This window comes from Phytophthora cinnamomi, assembly GCF_018691715.1.
Source record: "Phytophthora cinnamomi strain GKB4 chromosome Unknown Contig102, whole genome shotgun sequence".
Classification (NCBI taxonomy): domain Eukaryota; phylum Oomycota; class Peronosporomycetes; order Peronosporales; family Peronosporaceae; genus Phytophthora; species Phytophthora cinnamomi.
Genome location: NW_027151035.1, coordinates 334,584 through 353,567, shown reverse-complemented (window position 1 = coordinate 353,567; position 18,984 = coordinate 334,584). Strand labels below are relative to the sequence as shown.

The 18,984-nt window shown below is 57.9% G+C and overlaps 9 protein-coding genes across 11 annotated transcripts; 5 read left to right on the top strand and 4 right to left on the bottom strand.

Annotated features, from left to right (window-relative positions):
- Nucleotides 1-550: 550 nt before the first annotated feature.
- IUM83_07906 (alcohol dehydrogenase) lies at nucleotides 551-1,543 on the top strand (the record flags this gene model as incomplete). The annotated part of the gene is made up of 1 exon (XM_067932240.1): nucleotides 551-1,543. The coding sequence occupies one exon, from the start codon at nucleotides 551-553 to the stop codon at nucleotides 1,541-1,543; it is 993 nt and encodes a 330-aa protein (XP_067783164.1).
- A 740-nt stretch (nucleotides 1,544-2,283) lies between these two features.
- On the bottom strand, nucleotides 2,284-4,276 carry IUM83_07905 (Choline/Carnitine O-acyltransferase; the record flags this gene model as incomplete). The annotated part of the gene is made up of 2 exons (XM_067932239.1): nucleotides 2,284-2,300; nucleotides 2,377-4,276. 2 exons carry the CDS (start codon nucleotides 4,274-4,276, stop codon nucleotides 2,284-2,286), a joined length of 1,917 nt encoding a protein of 638 aa, XP_067783167.1.
- Nucleotides 4,277-5,174: 898 nt separating this feature from the next.
- IUM83_07904 (alcohol dehydrogenase) lies at nucleotides 5,175-6,161 on the bottom strand (the record flags this gene model as incomplete). The annotated part of the gene is made up of 1 exon (XM_067932238.1): nucleotides 5,175-6,161. The coding sequence occupies one exon, from the start codon at nucleotides 6,159-6,161 to the stop codon at nucleotides 5,175-5,177; it is 987 nt and encodes a 328-aa protein (XP_067783166.1).
- A 514-nt stretch (nucleotides 6,162-6,675) lies between these two features.
- Nucleotides 6,676-7,128, top strand: IUM83_07903 (U6 snRNA-associated Sm-like protein LSm2; the record flags this gene model as incomplete). Its single annotated transcript, XM_067932237.1, has 3 exons — nucleotides 6,676-6,678; nucleotides 6,766-6,924; nucleotides 7,000-7,128. 3 exons carry the CDS (start codon nucleotides 6,676-6,678, stop codon nucleotides 7,126-7,128), a joined length of 291 nt encoding a protein of 96 aa, XP_067783169.1.
- A 137-nt stretch (nucleotides 7,129-7,265) lies between these two features.
- Nucleotides 7,266-7,647, top strand: IUM83_07902 (uncharacterized protein; the record flags this gene model as incomplete). Its single annotated transcript, XM_067932236.1, has 2 exons — nucleotides 7,266-7,312; nucleotides 7,476-7,647. The coding sequence occupies 2 exons, from the start codon at nucleotides 7,266-7,268 to the stop codon at nucleotides 7,645-7,647; spliced, it is 219 nt and encodes a 72-aa protein (XP_067783168.1).
- A 161-nt stretch (nucleotides 7,648-7,808) lies between these two features.
- IUM83_07901 (Inositol oxygenase) lies at nucleotides 7,809-8,822 on the bottom strand (the record flags this gene model as incomplete). Of its 2 annotated transcripts, XM_067932235.1 has the most annotated exons (2): nucleotides 7,809-7,824; nucleotides 7,966-8,822. In XM_067932235.1, the coding sequence occupies 2 exons, from the start codon at nucleotides 8,820-8,822 to the stop codon at nucleotides 7,809-7,811; spliced, it is 873 nt and encodes a 290-aa protein (XP_067783173.1). The 2 variants fall into 2 exon arrangements, with proteins under 2 accessions (XP_067783173.1, XP_067783172.1); XM_067932234.1 differs by lacking the exon at nucleotides 7,809-7,824 and having other exon boundaries at nucleotides 7,938-8,822.
- Nucleotides 8,823-10,292: 1,470 nt separating this feature from the next.
- IUM83_07900 (Inositol oxygenase) lies at nucleotides 10,293-11,241 on the top strand (the record flags this gene model as incomplete). 2 transcript variants are annotated; one of them, XM_067932232.1, is made up of 2 exons in its annotated part: nucleotides 10,293-11,149; nucleotides 11,226-11,241. In XM_067932232.1, 2 exons carry the CDS (start codon nucleotides 10,293-10,295, stop codon nucleotides 11,239-11,241), a joined length of 873 nt encoding a protein of 290 aa, XP_067783171.1. The 2 variants fall into 2 exon arrangements, with proteins under 2 accessions (XP_067783171.1, XP_067783170.1); XM_067932233.1 differs by lacking the exon at nucleotides 11,226-11,241 and having other exon boundaries at nucleotides 10,293-11,177.
- A 372-nt stretch (nucleotides 11,242-11,613) lies between these two features.
- On the bottom strand, nucleotides 11,614-12,762 carry IUM83_07899 (cAMP-dependent protein kinase regulatory subunit; the record flags this gene model as incomplete). The annotated part of the gene is made up of 1 exon (XM_067932231.1): nucleotides 11,614-12,762. One exon carries the CDS (start codon nucleotides 12,760-12,762, stop codon nucleotides 11,614-11,616), a length of 1,149 nt encoding a protein of 382 aa, XP_067782993.1.
- Nucleotides 12,763-14,864: 2,102 nt separating this feature from the next.
- IUM83_07898 (Ubiquitin-specific protease) lies at nucleotides 14,865-17,597 on the top strand (the record flags this gene model as incomplete). The annotated part of the gene is made up of 2 exons (XM_067932230.1): nucleotides 14,865-15,916; nucleotides 16,025-17,597. The coding sequence occupies 2 exons, from the start codon at nucleotides 14,865-14,867 to the stop codon at nucleotides 17,595-17,597; spliced, it is 2,625 nt and encodes an 874-aa protein (XP_067782992.1).
- Between the last annotated feature and the right edge of the window lie 1,387 nt (nucleotides 17,598-18,984).

Genomic DNA, 18,984 nt, shown 5'->3' with positions numbered 1-18,984 from the left:
CCACCCTCTTCATAGTCAACAGTCCTCTCCTTGGTAAGGACTCTTTGCTTGTGTGCGTGCGTGCTGGCCAATGTCGTCTGCGGAATAGTCCTTGCAGGCACCTGCAACATGTACATATTGTTGGAAAGTCCTGTTTCGTGAGCTAGATAAACTGGATTACGAAATCCTGGATGCAACTCCGCTGTTCGGATCGAATGCTAAAGCTCGTTAGCGGAGACGAAGAGCAACACGTGTTCAACGACATCACACGATCCGTTAAAAATCCTCGCCGTCATCACGGATTCGAGCAAGATTGCGTCAAAGGAGTCCTGCTTTTGGATGTGCAGGCGGCTAGGACGTCCAATGTTCACTCGCTTTTGCTAGGCGTTGACTCCACTGCACCTTCATTCTCTCGACAGAGCGCATGCTCTTCAAGTTGCTATGCTCATTGCTGACGTCAGACCTCTCTAGGTCGGAAACAGCTTTCGGTTCCTGGAATTGATCCCGGGGATACGTGTACTCATTCCACAAAACTTCCCCTCGACCACAAGTCACCACCAAGCAAGTAACCATGGCCAGCACCAGCATCCCCTCAACGTTCCAGGCGTACGAGTTCGCCAACTACAGCGACGCGATCACGGAGACCAAGCTGAACACGCAGGTGCCGCAGAAACCGCTGGGACCCAACGAGGTTCGCGTCAAGGTGTTCAGCGCGGCTGTGAACCCCCTGGACTACAAGCTGCACTACTTCGGAGCTATGGCCATTGCGGTCGGGCCCACCGCTGAGAAACCGCTTCGCATGGGCTTCGATGTGTCTGGCATTGTAGTGGAGGTTGGCAGCGGCGACGTCCGTGGTTTCAAGGTCGGAGACGCTGTCTTCGGCTCTGCTGACATGGCCGGCATGGGCAGCTTTGCCGAGTATGTTGCGCTTGAGGCTGACCATCTGGCGCTCAAGCCGAACAACGTGACGTTTAATGAAGCTGCGGGTGTGTCGATCGCCGGTCTCGCCAGCTACCAGGGTCTTATCAACCGCGCCAAGATCGAGGCTGGACAGCGCGTGCTGGTTCTGGGCGGCGGAGGTGCCACCGGCCAGTTCGGCATCCAGATCGCCAAGGCTTTCGGTGCCGAGGTGATCGCGACCGCCAGTCCCCGCAACACTGAATTGGTCAAGTCACTCGGAGCTGACCAGGTGATCGACTACACCGCGCAGAAGTGGGTGGACGTCATCGCTTCGAACACGATCGATGTTATCTACGACTGCGCTGTGGAGTCGGAGTCCTGGTCCACCGACGCCCAGAAGATCCTCAAGATGAACACGGGCAAGTTCCTGACCATCGGTATCGTTGAAAACCAAGCCGAGTCGCCCATCGGCGCTACGCTCATCCAGTACTATTGCCACCCGATCGCTGAGGACCTTGAGGGTCTCCGCAAGCTCATCGCTGCCGACCAACTGAAAACTACAATTGACTCGGTGTACCCCTTCGACAAGCTGCTCGACGCTATCAAGCATCAGATGAGCGGCCGTGCCCAGGGCAAGATCATCATTGAGATTGCCAAGGAGTAAGTACCTGGTCGCACCAGTAGCATGCGCCCAAGTTGCAGTGTACACTTCGTTGATGAGCAATAAGTAGCATGAAAATGTTTGAAAAGCAAGGATATCCGTTGTTGATCCTGCAATTGGGTGAACTCATGAAACATGTAACATTACATTACATGTAATGTGCTTACATATAAGGTGATATCCATACACACTTATTGATGATCAATAAGTCCCATGAAAATGTTTGAAAAACAAGGATATCCGGTGTTGATCCTGCAACTCATGAAACATGTAATGTGCTGTATTACTTTTGAATTGGCTGGACACACAAACCGTCCAACAAGTGCAGGCTCGCTCTGACCTAGGATTCGCTTACTCCTTCGGGTGCCACAGTGCCTTGAGATCGGCCAGTGCCTGCTCAATATCGCCTGCGAATTTGTCCGAGCTGGTCGACGGGCACGACTTCTTGCTGGATATGTGGAAGCCGAGCATATCCTCCCCCGCAACCATGTAGCTGACTCCGTAGCCGTCCTCCGCCACAGGTCCGAAGCCTCCGCCGGGGCAACGTGCATCGTCGATCGAGAACTTCGACCCCTCCAGAGCCTTCTCCACGAGCCGCCAATTGTCGGTCTGCTGTTGGGGCTGCTGGCTCGTCGACAAACGCCACGGACGGCTGAGCGCGTTGTTCAGGAACGGCGATTCAATACCGAAACCCACCGACACGCAGTAGAGTGTGAAGAGGTGGCGATCGATGCCTTTGCCGCTCATGGCGTTTCGGTAGCTGTCTTGGTGCACATCGCAAGCACGCTGAAGCAGCTTCAACTTCTCGGCGTCCGAAAGCTTGGGATCCACCATACCAAGCACAAAAGCCTTGGACTCGTCGGTCACAGGTCGAACAGTTTCGGTGCGGCCATCACGGTACAAGCGAGTCATGCTGGACTCGTACGTCTGCGTAATAGTGCCCGAGTTGCGGTAATACGCGAGCTGCAGAGCCATCTGAAGGAAAGCATCAGGACTAACGCGGAACTTCTTGATCAATCCCTTGCCGTAGTCCGTGTGGGAAATGACCTTGAGATCAAAGTCCGCAATTGCTTTCTCAGCGTCTGCGAGCGACTTCAGCACAGCATTGTCCAGGCCTGATGAAAAATCCCATTGGAGGACTCTGCACGGCGGTAGCTTCGACGTACGCTCGCTTTCCGACTGTACCAGCGTGTCTCCATTCGCATCGTACGGTTTGGTGTAGCACTGTTTGGTGTACACCTGCTCCCACGCATGCGCCATCACTGGGGCATCGGCCCAGGCATGCTCCGCATTGATACCAGCAACACTATTCTTGTAGATGACGAGATTGAACGACTTGTCAAACCAACGGTTGCCACCGTTGCCGTGGATGAGGTCCTTGCCCATTGAGGTCCAGTCCTTGGCCGCGTCGTTCTGTAGTATCACGACAAATACAGCCGACTCGATAACCTCCAGCGAGCGCTTGTTGATACCGCTCGAGAAGAACTGTTCGTGGTTCTCGGCCCACTCAATACGCCCTGCAGCTGTAAGCGCAGCAAGATTCTGCTCGGCGTTTGTCGAAGCTCCCATCGCTGAGGCCGTTGCCTCAATCCACTCAAACTGGCGCTGGATCTCAAACTTTGTCAGCAGCTTACCATACTGACCCTTCTCGAACAGCGGCATCTTGAACACGCGGCCGTTGCAGAACACGGCAATGTGCTTGGACTTGTGGTGGTACAGCTTGAGCGTGTCGGTCTCGCGTCCTGGGACGCGAGTGCACGAGAAGATCCTCTGGTACTGACTCATGCAGAGCGGGACAATGCCGCGGATGAGCTGCGGGGGGAGCTGCTCCCTGTCCAGGTCCTGCTTGAACAGCAGGAACTCATGCACGAGCGCAGCGGCCAGAGCGACGGGCTTCTTGGTGAGACTGAAGTCCAAATTGGCTCCTGGCAGCGCGTAGTAGTTGCTGTTGATCATGAGCGACGAGCGGCCCTTGAGGTACACGTACTTCTCCCACCAGTCCGTCACGTAGTTGGACGACCACCAGCTCTTGAGGTACAGGTAGAACTGGAGCTTCGGGCCCTCCTTGTGCACGAACTCGTCGGCCACGCGCTGCACCTCCTCGAACTCCTTGGGGGTCAGCAGCGGGTGCACCGACTTGAGGTACCTCTGCACCGTGTCCTTGAGCGCCGGCAGCGGCAGCCGAGGCAGCGCGTCCTGGAACGAGTACGTGAGCGGGTTGCGCCCGCCGAACACCTTGAGCAGCGCGGCCCAGGCCACGACGACGCTGCTCTTCTGCCTCGGGGCGAGGTACAGCCAGCCCCTGTAGCTCAGCAGCAGGCGGAGGAACAGCCTCTGCACGGCCATGAGCAGCAGCAGCCCCAGGAAGGCCGCCCAGGCCGCCAGGTACGCCACGTACACCGAGTTGGGCAGCAGGTGCCAGTACGGCATCAAGAAGTTGCCCACATGCCACACGACCACCGAAATGGGTCCACTTCGCCACCACGATTCGGTGGGGGACACCACGACGATCACCGAAATGGCTACAACCGTCAGGATGGCCAGCAGCGGCGGCGCCGGGTACACGCCGCGCTTGAGCGCGCGCTGCAGGTGGAAGAGCTCGCGCACGACGCTGCGGCGCAGCTCGTGCGGCGGCGGGATGGTGAAGGACACGCGGATGCCCTCGTCCGAGTACAGCAGCTCCACGCCGCGCTTGTGCTCGTCGAAGACGCCGGTGGCTTGGTGCGCTTCCGCCATGGCTGGCTGGCTGTGGGTCTAGTGCCGCGCCTTCCTCTCTCGGTCTTTGCCTCTTGGGGGTGCGTGTGCGCACGAACAGGCGGAATGGGAAGTGACGTTGATAAAGGCAACAGCAAGTCGCAGGAGTGATGGTCAGTCGGGTCGGAACCTGCTGCTCACTCGAAGGGAGAGGAAGGCGCCAATTCAGAAGTGGCTGTCGTCGAAGGCTGAAGGATGGCGGTCGGGTGGTGTAGCTTCTCACGGCGAACCGTGTTGCCTGTTGTTGCCAACCCAGAGAGGACGCAACTTGTCCAGCGTAGCGCTGGTTTCTGATAATGTGAGGTTTTAGCCAATCGACGGAGGTTAAACAGGGTATTCTGGCCAATCGCCGACGTCTGACGGAACTTCAGATTCTCCCGGCGGTTCTGCAGTGCCTTGTTGAAGTTGCTGTCATTTCCAACTGCGGGCATGACGCCGCCGACAAATGTTCGTGGTTGGCTCCCGCCATCTGCGCACCGGCATTTTTGGCTGTGAAGTTCTCGATGCCACGTGATTTCTGGCGCTACGGCTCGGCAAAATGGCAGTCTCTGTGGTTACCAAGCTCTCATGTGTCCATGGCAAGCTGTAAAAAGCTGTGGTGCAAACCCACTCGTGGCCACTGCAGGCCTGGAACACGCGGTATTATTACTGATCCAAGCAGTGCTTGAAGCAGTGTGGTCAGCGATCGTTGAAGTGTAAAACAGCGATTTCGATGGTCGTCATATTGCACTTTGGCCGATGGCTTCGACAGCGCCGCTGTTCCTGCTACTATACATCCAAATAAGTGCTATTGTAGGTTTTCAGCTCACAGTTCACTAAAACTGTGGTTGGATTCTGTATTGCGTGTTAGTGTAGCTGATGCATCGACCTGCCATACTTCTTACTCGCTGGCGATTTCGATGATGATCTTGCCCTGGGCGCGGTTCGACATCTGCAGTTTGATGGCGTCCAACACGTTCTTGAGCGGGTGGACGGAGTCGATGGTTGGCTTGACCTTGCCAGCCTCGACCAGGTTCGTAAGTCCCTGCAGATCTTCCGGAGTCGGGCGCAAGAAAAGTTGGTGGAAAGTGGCGCCAATGGCGGACTCCACCGGCTTCGGTCCCATGCCAATCGTCACAAACTTGCCCGTGTTCTGCTTCAGAAGCGTTTGCGCGCCCGTGGTCCACGACTCGGGCTCCATGCCGCAGTCGTAGATCAAGTCCACCGAGTGCTGAGCAAGGACGGCGCTCCACTTCTCGGACGTGTAGTCGATGACCTGGTTTGCTCCTAGAGACGTTACCAAGTCCGTGTTGCGAGGGCTGGCCGTCGTGATAACTTCCGCGCCAATAGCCTTGGCGATCTGGATCCCGAATTGACCAGTTGCACTGCTGCCTCCCAGAATGAGCACGCGCTGTCCAGCCTCGAGTTTTCCGATTTTTTTAAGCGCCTGGTAGCTGGTCAGTCCTGCCATTGGCACACCAGCAGCCTCATTGAACGTCAAGTTGCCTGGCTTGTGCGCCAAGTACTTCGCTTCGATGGCAAAGTATTCGCCGAAGCTCCCACCGGCAGTGATGTCGGGGGTGCCGTACACCGCGTCGCCCACCTTGAAACCGCGGACGTCACCACAGCCAATCTCAGCAATAACGCCGGCAGTGTCGAAACCCATGCGGAACGGGTTCTCCGCAGTCGGCGCCGTCGGCAGGAAGGCAGCACCGAACAAGAGCAACTTGTAGTCGAGGGGGTTGATCGCGGCGCTCACCACCTTGACGCGAACCTGAGTGGGCTCCAGCAACTTCTGCGCGACCTCCGTGTTCAACTTGGCTTCCTTGAGCACGTCGCCGTAACTGGCAAACTCGAAAGCCTTGAACGTCGAGGGGATGGTAGACATCGCGGCGATGCGATGGGTGGAAGTTGGTTGATTTGGTGTTGGTGGGGGAAATTGGGGAATGAGTGACCTCGAGTCAAGTTCGGGCGAAAGGAGTCCTTCCAAAGGACCAGCTCGAAGAGCGCAAGCACTCTACGAGAGAATGCAGGCGCGTATCAAGTGATCGTCGTTAATTAAAGCAATTACAGACGCCATGTTGTACACTTACGCAACAAGCAAGCGGATAAACAGACCCGAGCTCATGGTTAAAGTATCAAAGTTACCGGTTGGTTTCGCTGCAAGCGTCCATAGACCTCCCAAAACCTCCGTGATCACCGATCTCGAGGAAGATGTTGATGCCGAGTGCTTCACGCAATACCAGGATTGCAACATTTTGTCACATGGCTACATTGTGTGTCCAGCGTATACAGTGTATACTTTCTTTTCATCCAATCACATGCGTTCTGCCTTTTGACCATTGGCCAAAATGTGTCCGATATAAAACCAAGCATCATTGCTCGAGCCGCAAGACAGGAAAATGGTGCGAAGGTGTCGCCGCCTCTTGCCGCGTGTATGAGCTCCTTAACTGACCCTTGCCACCCTGCGTATAACCCCTGTATACCCGCAGCTTTTCTACTCGTTCTTCAAGACGCTGGTCGGCAAGGAGGTGGCCGTGGAGCTCAAGAACGACGTGGCGCTCATGGGCGTGCTCGATTCAGTGGACCAGTATCTCAACATTAAGCTGCTCAACGTGTCGGTGGTTGAGGGCGACAAGTTCCCGCAGCTGGTACTATACAATCACCAAGATAATCGTTCTCTAACCGCTCGTTTAACACTCTCTAACCGATACGTTGCTTTTTAGATGAACATGAAGAACTGCTTCATCCGCGGCAGCTCCATCCGCTACGTGCAGATCCCGGCGGGAGAAGTGGACACCGAGCTGCTGCAGGACGCGGCGCGTCGCGAAGCGACTGCCAACAAGCAGACCTAGAGGACAGGGGAGAAGTAGTTGAGTATCGTAATAGGACCGCAGCCCGTCCTGGGCCGGTTCATTTGATTCTTTGAGGTCGTGCTTTCACGCTCTTAAGTTGAATGATTAGGCTTTAGAGGAAGATTTTGTTGCGCAGGATGGTGTCGATGTCGAGCGTCAGTGGTGCTAGATGTTGGCCTCTGAGGTAGGGAGAGGACGCGCTGTCGACGCTGTCTGCCAGGCCGATGCTGGTGGCACGGGCTTGCTCAGACAAAATACGGCCGATGAAAAGCAGCAGTGCCGTGCAGTACATCTTGTTGTTGAGCCGCATTTCGGGATGAGTGTTGACTAACACGGAGGAATTGCAGTGTGCTGGCATCCGTCGTGCACTCATGTGTGGTGCCTGTCCCCGACGAGACCAGAATAAACAGACTCGGTGTATCGCAACGGCTTCGCATCCGAATGAAGGGCTCAGCCTGCGCAGCAGCGTTCGAGAGAGCAGTTAAGCTGAACAGCTACTTCCTCGCTCCTACGAAATAGAAGTAGTGGCGTGCACGTGGCTCGATTGAAAGTACAGCCCATATCTGAAGGAGTTCGGGTGGTCGCTTCAGAAATCTTCCACGTGTTTCAGTGCAAGGCGTTTCCTCAATTGTGCCAGTCGTAAGCACATTGGGACTGCGGCGAGAGCAGCAGCACGTTTATCATGAAATCTCCAAACTCACGCGTTAATTTCAGAAACTAAAAACAAACATAAATTGCGCTCTCCTGCTCATGCTGGGAACACCAGCCCACCCCACAAATTTTGAGAAAGCGTTAATAGTGCTTCCGTCCTACCAGCAGAGCTTGCCGGGAAGGTACTTGTCGATGATCGACTGGTAGTACGGCCACAGCTTCTCCACGTCCGGACGCACGTCCGCCTTCGTGTACAGATCGAACTTGTTGAACTCGAGCACCCAGTCCAGCAGCTCGTCGTCCTCCTCGCTCATGAGGTGCGCGTACTCCTTCTTGTTGTGCCACGGGTAGCACGAGTGGTAGCGGATCATGGCGAGGCCCTCGTCCGGGATCGTGGTCTCGTTGAACTTGAGCATCTGGTACAGGTACTCGTCGTGGCCCCAAGCGAACTTGAGGTTCTTGAAGCCGCAGTGCGGCTCGTACATGCCGCTCTCCGTGTTGTAGCGCGGGTCGCTCATGTCCGGGTTGGTGGCGTTGTACTCCGGGAAGACGACCGAGTCGGGGATCTTGCAGCCCACGACCCACGTGTCGCCGCCCAGCGCCCACTGGTCTCCGTCGGCGGTGCCCTCCTGGCCGTCCTCGGCGTGGCCCCAGAGGTACTGGATCTTGCCCATGTCGTGCAGCAGACCCACGAGCTGGAACCAGTCCGGGTGGCCGGCGGCGCGGATGCCCTCGGCGGTCTGCAGCATGTGCTCGAGGTTGGGCAGCGACGAGTCCGGGTCGGACGAGTCCACGTAGCCCTTGAGCGCCGTGAAGGCCTCCCAGATGGTCATCTTGGTGTTGGCGAAGGAGCCGTACTTGGCCTGCATCTTCTCCTGGAAGGCCACGGTCTGGTTCTTCCGCATGAGCGCGTAGTGGCGCGACACGAGCGCGTGGCGGTCCGAGTCCTTGTAGTTGCGGAACTCCTCCTCGGCCTTGCCGGCGGAGACCTTGCCGGTGACCTCGAGCGTGGGCTTGGCGACGGCGACCGTGTCTCCAGCCATGGCGATTGTGGTGGTGGTGGTGTTGAGAGTGGGTGGGTGGGTGTGGAGTGCGAGGCACGGGGCCGAATGGGGAATGAGCTGTCATGGGGCTGCATGGTTCATGTAAGCGAAGGTGCAGGTGGTGCGTTCATGTTGGTTGGCAGGCTCGCATGTCGTCTGAAGACAATTCCGAGGGTCGATTGATGAGTCATTGAAGTCTATGAACCATGACAGCCGGGATCCTTTCGACTCGCTTGTCGTCATGCCTGGCGCTACTTGAGAATTTCAAGTTGAGATCGCTCTGCTCTGCACCTCGGGAAGGTTGGGAACACTGAGTTTGCAGTGCAGCTTTGTCAAACTTGGTCAGCGGTGGTGTGTCGTTGAAGTATAGTGTAGCCATCTTCTGTTTTGACCACCAGCGATTAGCAAGTGTGCGGCGACGAGCGGAAGCGCAAGGCCGTGGGGTGCAGTGCAAGCCTTGGTGATCGGGGATCGCGAAACGGTGGCGAAGTCGACACTACTCGCACTCATCGAAGGGCCCGCCCGCCTTGGGCGCTCGCATTGATGGCGAAGGTTGTCCGACACAGTGTCGAGAGAGAATTGGTTGATCCGCAGCGCCAACTTCAAACACACATCGCGTGAAAGACCGGCCACGGGCGCTGGCCAATGCTGCGCAAGACAGATCGTCGAGAAGCCTAATGGAAGCGGACTTGCGGCGCACGCAGCGGCAAACTCGCCCCCCTCCGCCCGCAGATGCAGGTAAAAACCTCGCGAAACTCGAAACTCAATAGCGAAACGACGCAGTTAAACACTGTGGTGCTTGTCTTTGCCGCGACGCAAGTGCAACCACCACACAATCGTCCGGCGGTCTAGCGCAAGGCTGCCGGTGGCTGCATGGGATGCTCGTTGGCATGTTTTGTCTCCCTCCTTCTTCTCCACCATTAGCAAATACATGGCGAACCTACTGTTGAACTACTGAATATCACATGAAGCTGTAGCGGAAAGCTTCAACCCCTCGTCTTCTTCTTGACGCGCACACGCGAGCTTCATTCACCAATTGCATCTTGGTGTACACGCACGCGTCGTAGGACATGCGCGGAATAAAAGAGTTAACACCCCTTGAGCACTTCAGAAATCGCAAGGCAAAACGACGAAGTGAACTCACTCATCTTGCATAGACCTGCCCGTCGGCTCTTTTCAGCCAGTCATCGCACACCCATTCTTGTTAAACGCGCCACCATTGGCGCAAAAGGAGTCGCACCGCCAGAAGATTTGACTCAACGTCCGTTGCACTGCAACAGCCGACCGGCAGACAAACTGAACACTGCAACCGCCTCTCCAAACTGGGAACACACACACACACCAAAGTTAGAATGCACCAACCTCCGTACATGATACGCTTTCCACCGCCAGCTCATTCCATATTCAGCCCCGTGCCTCGCACTCCACACCCACCCACCCACTCTCAACACCACCACCACCACAATCGCCATGGCTGGAGACACGGTCGCCGTCGCCAAGCCCACGCTCGAGGTCACCGGCAAGGTCTCCGCCGGCAAGGCCGAGGAGGAGTTCCGCAACTACAAGGACTCGGACCGCCATGCGCTCGTGTCGCGCCACTACGCGCTCATGCGGAAGAACCAGACCGTGGCCTTCCAGGAGAAGATGCAGGCCAAGTACGGCTCCTTCGCCAACACCAAGATGACCATCTGGGAGGCCTTCACGGCGCTCAAGGGCTACGTGGACTCGTCCGACCCGGACTCGTCGCTGCCCAACCTCGAGCACATGCTGCAGACCGCCGAGGGCATCCGCGCCGCCGGCCACCCGGACTGGTTCCAGCTCGTGGGTCTGCTGCACGACATGGGCAAGATCCAGTACCTCTGGGGCCACGCCGAGGACGGCCAGGAGGGCACCGCCGACGGAGACCAGTGGGCGCTGGGCGGCGACACGTGGGTCGTGGGCTGCAAGATCCCCGACTCGGTCGTCTTCCCGGAGTACAACGCCACCAACCCGGACATGAGCGACCCGCGCTACAACACGGAGAGCGGCATGTACGAGCCGCACTGCGGCTTCAAGAACCTCAAGTTCGCTTGGGGCCACGACGAGTACCTGTACCAGATGCTCAAGTTCAACGAGACCACGATCCCGGACGAGGGCCTCGCCATGATCCGCTACCACTCGTGCTACCCGTGGCACAACAAGAAGGAGTACGCGCACCTCATGAGCGAGGAGGACGACGAGCTGCTGGACTGGGTGCTCGAGTTCAACAAGTTCGATCTGTACACGAAGGCGGACGTGCGTCCGGACGTGGAGAAGCTGTGGCCGTACTACCAGTTGATCATCGACAAGTACCTGCCCGGCAAGTTGTCCTGGTGAGTGTATCTACTGACAGTTAGTTAGTGCGCACGAGGCGAAGTCTGTTAGTAAGGGAATAAAATGAAGTTGGAATTGCTTTGAATTGTCAGATCCGTGGTGTTCAGTTATAGTGCAGGCGTGGAGTTGCTTCCGTCGACTATCGGAAGATAAGATCGAGGGGCTGACGATGCAAATTCAGATTCCGTCGCCGATTCTTATCCTCCTTCGATCTTCAAGGTGGAGCATGACGTTGAAGTCCAATTGATACAGAACGCGCTTTTATATATAATTGAGGGGGGTAGAAAGCTTCCGGCGGCTTCGCATGGAGGTGGGCCTGGCTGCTCTTTGTGGAGCTTCAATGGGGCTGCACACCGTAGTAGTACCAAGCGGCAAAAGCGGGCTGGCATGCGTATCTACAATATCTACTTACTGCTTATAGAGTTGCCGGGCTGCGGGCTCAGTTGTGCTCGGAGATCCTGGGTGCGTTCATGTAGAGCTCGTAGAGGTCGGCGCGTTTGCGCAGATGCTCCTGCATGGGGCCCAGCAAGCGCTTGAAAGTGGCTCGGTCCAGCACAAGCAGCTTGGTCTTGCGCATGGCGGTGACGGTGGCCTGGCGCACGTCGTCGTGGATGAGCGCGAGCTCTCCGAAGAAGTCGCCGGCGCCGAGCCGTGCGGAGACCTCCTCGCCCCCGCGCGTGCACTTGACCTCGCCGTCCGCAATAATATAGAAGTCGTCGCCCCTGGAGCCCTCGGTGAGGATGGTGTCTCCGGACTCGACGAACTGTACGCGCAAGGCGTCGGCCACTGTCATCTTCTCGTAGCTCGAGAGCGTCGAGAAGATGGGCACCTGGCCCAGGAAGTCCAGGTAGAGCGCGCGTTGCTGCATGGTGGTGGCCATGAGCACGCGCTTGAACGTGACGCGGTCGAGCGACCAGCACTCGACGGGTGTCTTGGCGCGCACGGTGGCGGCGCGCGGCGAGTCGTAGAGCAGCGCCAGCTCGCCGAAGAAGTTGCGGGGCGACGTGGCGCACACGTCGCCCACGACGCGGTCGTTCACGAGCACGTCGCACACGCCGCTGTCCAGGATGAAGAACCGGTCGCCGCCGACGTCGCCCTGCGTCACGACGTCCACGTCGGCGTCCACGGCCACGTACTTCATGGCGTCCACCAGCACCTGCAGCGTGTCCTCCGGGATGTTGGCGAACAGCAGGTTGCGGCGCACAGAGCGCCGGATGGCCTCGGCGTCCTGCGCGCTCTTGGGGTTCACGGGCGGCGTCCACTGCTCGTTGGGCGGCGGCACGAAGGACGACACGACGGAGCGGCGGTGCGTGCTGGCGGCGCCGCCCAGCCTCGCCGTGATGGCGCCAAAGTCCACCGAGTACTCGCGGTCGTCGGCGTCGCTGTCGCTGGCGGAGGACGGCGCGTCCTCCTCCTCCGTCTCGTCCTCCTCCGAGTCCGACAGGGCGACGCCCTTGCGGTCCGAGCGCTGCGTCTTGAGGCGCTTCTTCTTGGCGGCCAGGTCGTCGTCGGCCAGGCCGTTGTCGGCGGCGTCGCGCGCCTTGCTGTCCGCGGGCGCGGGCTTCTCGCCGCAGTCCTTGGCGGGCATGATGAGCTGCGGGCTGGTTATCAGGCTGGGGCTTGAGTGGGGGAACCGCGAATGGCGTCCGCGGCGACGCTTGGGCCTGTTTTTCTTCTTTTTTGCCTCTCGTGTCGCAGAAAAGGATCTTGTCCTTCTCCTTCTTATGCGTCACCAGTCGCCGCAATCACTGATGGTTTGTATACTGTGGCAGCATGCGGCGCGGGTTTTGGTGGGCTCTGATACCCAGCGGTAAGATCGCTGGCGTGGCGCCGCTTCGGCGGCCAATCACCGCGCGAGAAGTTTAGAGAACTGTGTTATTAGCGGAGAAAACTGCGAGCGGATTGGCTGACGGAGGCTGAGCGGGTGAAGCGGGTGAAGCTCACCAGGATGCCCTGGCAACACCGGACACGGTCGACTCGAGAGCTTTGCCTCGAGGCTGCGTGCCTCAACGACAACAACAACAAAAACTTGTTTGCTGTTGCCTACGGGGACTGCCATCCGATGATTGCTGCGGTACGTGCTCCTCACGACTATAATAGATCATGTTCGTCGTCGAGGCTCTAGCGGGGCTCTTCAGCCGGAAGTTCCGGCGAGGTTGGAATCAGCAAGGTACCCACCCACAAGGCGTTTGCTACGTGGACGTACATGTAATCCAAGTGAAGACGACCGCGGTCTTATCCTCACGAGCTTAGGAGAGCAGGCCAATTTTGGTTTCCCCTGTGTGTCAACGACGCAGCCTACCCCAACCATCGTTAAGAGCAAATGGAAATCCCGGTCGGACGTTGAAGCCGTTTGCTAGTCATCTGTCTGCACGGTGAATTGGGCGGTGATCACTAGCCTGGGTGCTCGGTCGCTTTTAGCCGCGCTGCATGTAGCGTGCAACGTCAAAAAGTGTGTCGATGGTATGAACGAGGTGCCTCGTCTTGCCAAGCCCCGCGTCTGCCGACCACTCTGGAGATGGCGTGCGCAGCACGAACGCGAGTATGCATTTGGCGGTGGTGGATTGTGCTGCGCGCCACAGAACTCCCGGGGCAGCACCCCGCGACGTTATCGCCGGTATAACCTGGCAGGCGAGCACCACTCGACTTACGCTAGATTAAAACTGAGAAGAAGCCTGGTCGCCACGACCATTGATGAGAAAGAAAAAAAATCCTGCCCATGCCTTGCTTTACCGCCGTAACATAGATCTTCGTGATTCTGCAGTGGACTGCACGTCGTACACGACGGAGCAAGACTTGTTGGACACTGTCCTGGCGATAGGGTCCGGGGGATGCTTGCTTCCTGGTGCAGGATCCCTGCCTTCACGATGCGACTACCGCGTGTTCCAAACGCAGGGTGAATTATCTGGGAGCATTGCCAGTATTCAAGGCTGCCGCCGTGACAGCCATCGGCATCATCAGACTTACACTGACGAGATGAAGGCTAAGCAGAGCAGCTCCAGCTCCAGCAACTCGACACAAGCAACCATTCCAGCAGCAATAAGGTCGCTGCTGCAACTGCAACGACCGTCTCCAGAGTGGTGGAGATTACTATTCAGGCCGCAGGCTTGACTCATCCAGCCACCAGCACCAACACAGACAAGCTCTGCGCTGACTTGGCTCAGTTGGTCATCTGCCTGGGTGTTCTTGAGCCGCACCTTGGGGCCTATCGTCTTCTTTGAAAGCGGCGCCAGCGTCGCAGCCGTGCTTTCAGCGGCAGCTTCGGGGCAGCTTCGGGAGAAACTGCACCTGACCATTTTACACCGACGGCCTGCAGGTCGGTCGTCACGCCCGTCGCGGCCCAGGCATCGGCTCTCGTCTTGTCGAGGACTTGGACGGGGTCGCCCTGTCGATGATGCAGGGAGAGCCCGGAGGAGCACATGGTGCAGTTCTGTAGCCACCACCCGCGTTCGACGAGAGCGCGTGCTCTTGTCACGAGGCGGGCGCCACCGTCACCAAGCACAGCTTCCGGGACAAGTGGCCGCAGACCCGAGCGCTCTGGCTGGCGACGCCCTCTCCGCCACAGTAAAAGCACTCGCGAGTCGGCCTCCTTCCTATCGGCGATGCAGTGTCCAGTCGAATCCATTTTTCACGCGCCACCAAGTTGAAGTTAGTGTACCACCTTCTCGGTACGCCGTTCCCTTTGAGCATATGCAGGCGCGCAGTTCATGCCACATCGCAGGTCTATTCCACCGCGCAGTTCGCGCAGTCGCCATCACCTCCTGCAGCCCCAAAGCTCCGGGCGCCGTCATGGCGGGCGACAAGAGCTGTCGCCACGTGGGGCAGGCCGTGCGCCTGGCCGACTTCCGCCGCGAGCTCAAGAAGCGCGCGCAGCTGCTGTGCGACGGCTGCGCGGCGCCCTCGCGCGCGTCGCTGGCCGCCTCGCGCCGCCGCAGCCAATCGTCCTCTTCATCTCCATCTTCTCCGTCTTCTCCATCCTCTTCCTCTGCTCCTTCCGCCGAGGACGCGGCGCTGCGCAGCTGGGAGGACTGCGCGCAGGCCACGGACCTGCTGCTGTGCGTGAGCTGCGGCTTCGTGGGCTGCTTCAGCGACGGCCACTTCAGTCTGCACGTGCAGGCGCACCCGAAGCACTTCGTGGGGCTGCAGCTGGCCGCCCGCACGTTCTGGTGCGAGCCCTGCGCGCTGGAGATCCCCGAGGGCGCGCGCGCCAAGGTGGAGGCCGCGCGCCTGGACTTCTGCGCCGCGCTGGACGAGATCGCGGCCAAGAAGCGCCGCCAGCTGCGCCACACGCTGCGCGCCGCCGTGTCGCCCATCGCCACGCCCAACGGCTCGGCGCGCGACCTGCTGGCGCTCGAGGCGCACGCGGAGACGCCGCCCGTGCCGCGCGGCGCGCTCGCGCTCGAGACCAAGCCCCGCGACGCCGCCGAGGACAGCGGGAACGCCAACGCGCTGCTGCACATGCCGCTGCGCACCAAGGCCAGGGACGACAAGGCGCGCCGCCGCTTGCTCAAGACGCCCACGCACAGGCGCGAGCCCGTGCAGGCCATCAGCATCCCCGGCGCGGACGAGGGCGGCGAGCGCGAGCCGCCCAACACGGTGCTGGGCTTCACCAACTTGGGCAACACGTGCTACTTCAACGCGTCCATGCAGGCGCTGCTCACGGCCACGCACTACTTCCCGGAGCACACGCACATTGAAGAGGTGCTCGAGACCTCCAACGCGCCCATCACCAAGACCTTCACGTGCGGTGGAGCTGTGCATTTTTGTTGTTTTTTGTTGTTGTTGTTGTTGCTGCTGCTGCTGATTTTTTGACGTTTTTGTTGTGGTGGTGCGGTGGTTTTTTGCTGCAGGATGCTGCACGAGACGGTGAAGAAGCGCGCGCGGAAAGCGCTGGCGGGAGAGTCTCCGTCGGATAAACGGGGTAAAAGCTCCAAGAGCGGGCGCTCGCGGTCGAGCTCGTCGTCGGTGCTAACCGTGGCGCCGCTGCTCAAGGAGATGCGCACCAAGTTCTCGCAGTTTCGTGGACACTACCAGCAGGACGCTCATGAGCTCTTCACCAGCTTCCTTTGGGCTGTGGACGAGGAGATGGATCCACCTGTGCCGCCGGCTGATGAGCCTACGGATAGTGCTGCTGAATCGTGCACGAAGGACAGTGTCACCAGCAGTGTCAGCACGGCGAATTCATCGGATTTACCGGATGACGACGGGGACGACCCTTCTCGTGGAAATGGAACGTGGCCTGAAGAGGACGCTACGGACAGTGAAATGACAGAAGAAGGCGAGCAGGACACGGAAGAGGAAGGCAGCGAGAGTGACGTCGATAACTCGGAGCAGGAGGAAACGAAGCAGATTTTTGTGAAGACAGAGACAGGAGAGACGATCTCGATGCAGGTGCCCAAGAGCGCAACGGTAAAAGAGGTGCAGCACTTGTTGGCAAAGCGACTAAATCTCAACGAGGAGGATATGATGCTGGATGCCTCCAAGGTCGAAACGACGCGTGCTACACTTTCGTCAAGGCAGTCGGCAGTGCTGCATGCCAGGGCAGAAAAGCGAAAAATGTACTCAAGGCTCAATTTTACGCGCAACTTGTTCGGCGGTGCCCTCACCACTGCGGTTACCTGCGAAGGGTGCGGAAATCGGACTGAAATCGTGGAGGACGCCTTCCATCTTAGCGTATCCGTGCCAGATGGACGCCACCACGAGTTGACGACTACGGACTGCCTCGACAATTTCGTGACCGAGACTCAGTTGCTCGTGGAAGCCAACAATGGCTACGACTGCGAAAAGTGCTCGCGGCAGCCAAAGGTACGCAGCGCTGCTGGTCGGTTTATCCGAAAGAAGCGCCTCGGGGCGAATGCTGAACCAGAGATGGAGATCGTATTGCGCGATGCATCCATGCAAATGTTCGTGTCGGCTCTACCCCGCGTACTCGTGGTGCATATTAAGCGTCTGGCACGCTCTCGGAAGATAACGCAACACATCGCTTTCGACGAGAAGCTGGATATGACGTCTTATGTGAGCGAGACGCTTCGCCAAGGCGGTGGCGACGCGAAGAACCACTCGCTATGTTACGAACTTATTGCGGTCGTTGTCCACATGGGCAACAAGCGGTCGGGCCACTATGTCGCGTATGTGAGTCGCTCTCGTCGGCGTGAAGCTCTCCTACTTCGATCACGCAGTCGCCTCATCTCAGAGGAAGGAGCAACTTCGGCGCCCGAAGTTTTAACGCCGAAAAACAACGAGGGGCCAACGCGGACTTGGTACTATGTCTCGGACACCGTCGTCAAGCGTGTGTCTTTCGAGCAAGTACTCACATGCGAGGCGTACATGCTGTTTTATCAACGCCGACCGAAATCGAAGACGACACCGCTTTCTTCTCCTACAGCAGAAACAGAGCGATCGCCGACGGAAACATCACTGTAAAGCCGGCGGTTGGATGATCAGGGCCAGACCTTGCTTGCCCAACTATGAGAATACTCCCAAGGTATAAGGCTACTCAATAGACAACACTGAGAAAGGGATGTTTTGTGTGTGTGAATATGTTTCAGCAGTCGAAGGCGCGGGAGGGACTGGGATCAATTCAAGAAATCGTGCCCAGGTCGCTGTTTGGGTCACTGGCCAGCTTTAGTCTAAAGCGTTTCGCACGTGTTTTATTAGCATCATGGGCGTGAGAGCTGTCAGGTCTTTTTGAGAGTTTGAACCTGCTCGTGGTCAGAGCGCTACGGTGCGTCGCAGAAGCATGAGCAGCGACGATTTAACTGCTGAGGGTGAAGGTGTTGGTGCTGATGGCACTTCGCTGGACGAGGACAACGAAGAGGAAAGTAAATGGCGTGAGGAGTTGAACTGCTATCGTGCTTCGATTGACGAAGCCGAGGGGACCTGCGTGTTTCTCGTGGAAGATCTACTGGCCGCGATTTTCCAGGAGATGCAAGTGCGCTCTGAGAATGCGTCTCTTTTCGCGACGTCGGCGCGACAAATGTGCGCCCAAGCGTTCGAAAGCGTTGACATGAGTTCATTTGAGCCGGCGGACTCTCTTGACCGAATACCTGGGACCACTCAACACGAATCGAGCGGAAGGCAGCAGGTGCTCAAGCAACAGAGTAAATGGGCGCCGAGTCCAAGGTCTCAAAATCGTTCGGCATGGGGGTCATCACTACCCCCACCTCCTCCGCCGTTGATGTTCCTGCGACGCTTAAACAACTTCCTCGAAAACCGTGCCGATCGTGCTGATCTGGAGCTGCAGCACTTCGCATTGTCGGAGGCGATCCTGTCATTGAGTGGCAAGCGCAAACTTATGGGCATTGGAAGTACTGACGGGATCAACGTGGGTGAATGGTGTGTCTCTGTCGAGCACATATCCGCGTTCCTGCAAGAACTGCTTGCAAAAGGCCTCGTGAGCGCAGTGCCAAGTACGATACAATTCGTGATGGCCGTAAATCGAGAGTCGCTGGAGAAGAAGATGCATTCTCGAGCGCGTGTGGCTCTACTGCATCTCCAACAATTCGTGCAGAAAGCGTTGCTGACTGCAGAGGAGGAAGAGGAAGAGAACAAGCGTGGACATCGAACTCGCTCTCAACGGGGTTCACAGTTCCGTGTCAGCGAATCGAAAGTCAAGGCTGACAGTGAATCTACACCGCGGTCACGCATCTTCCAAACTGAGGTTCCTTTCAGCAAAGTCAACTTCTCCGACATCTTGAAGCACACCATGGAAGCGCCTGACCAACCTGAGGTGGGCCCCGAGCAAGAACTATTGAGTAGTTACTTGGAGGAAGTTGCTCCTCGAGCCATTGAAATGGACCGTCGTGCTCCT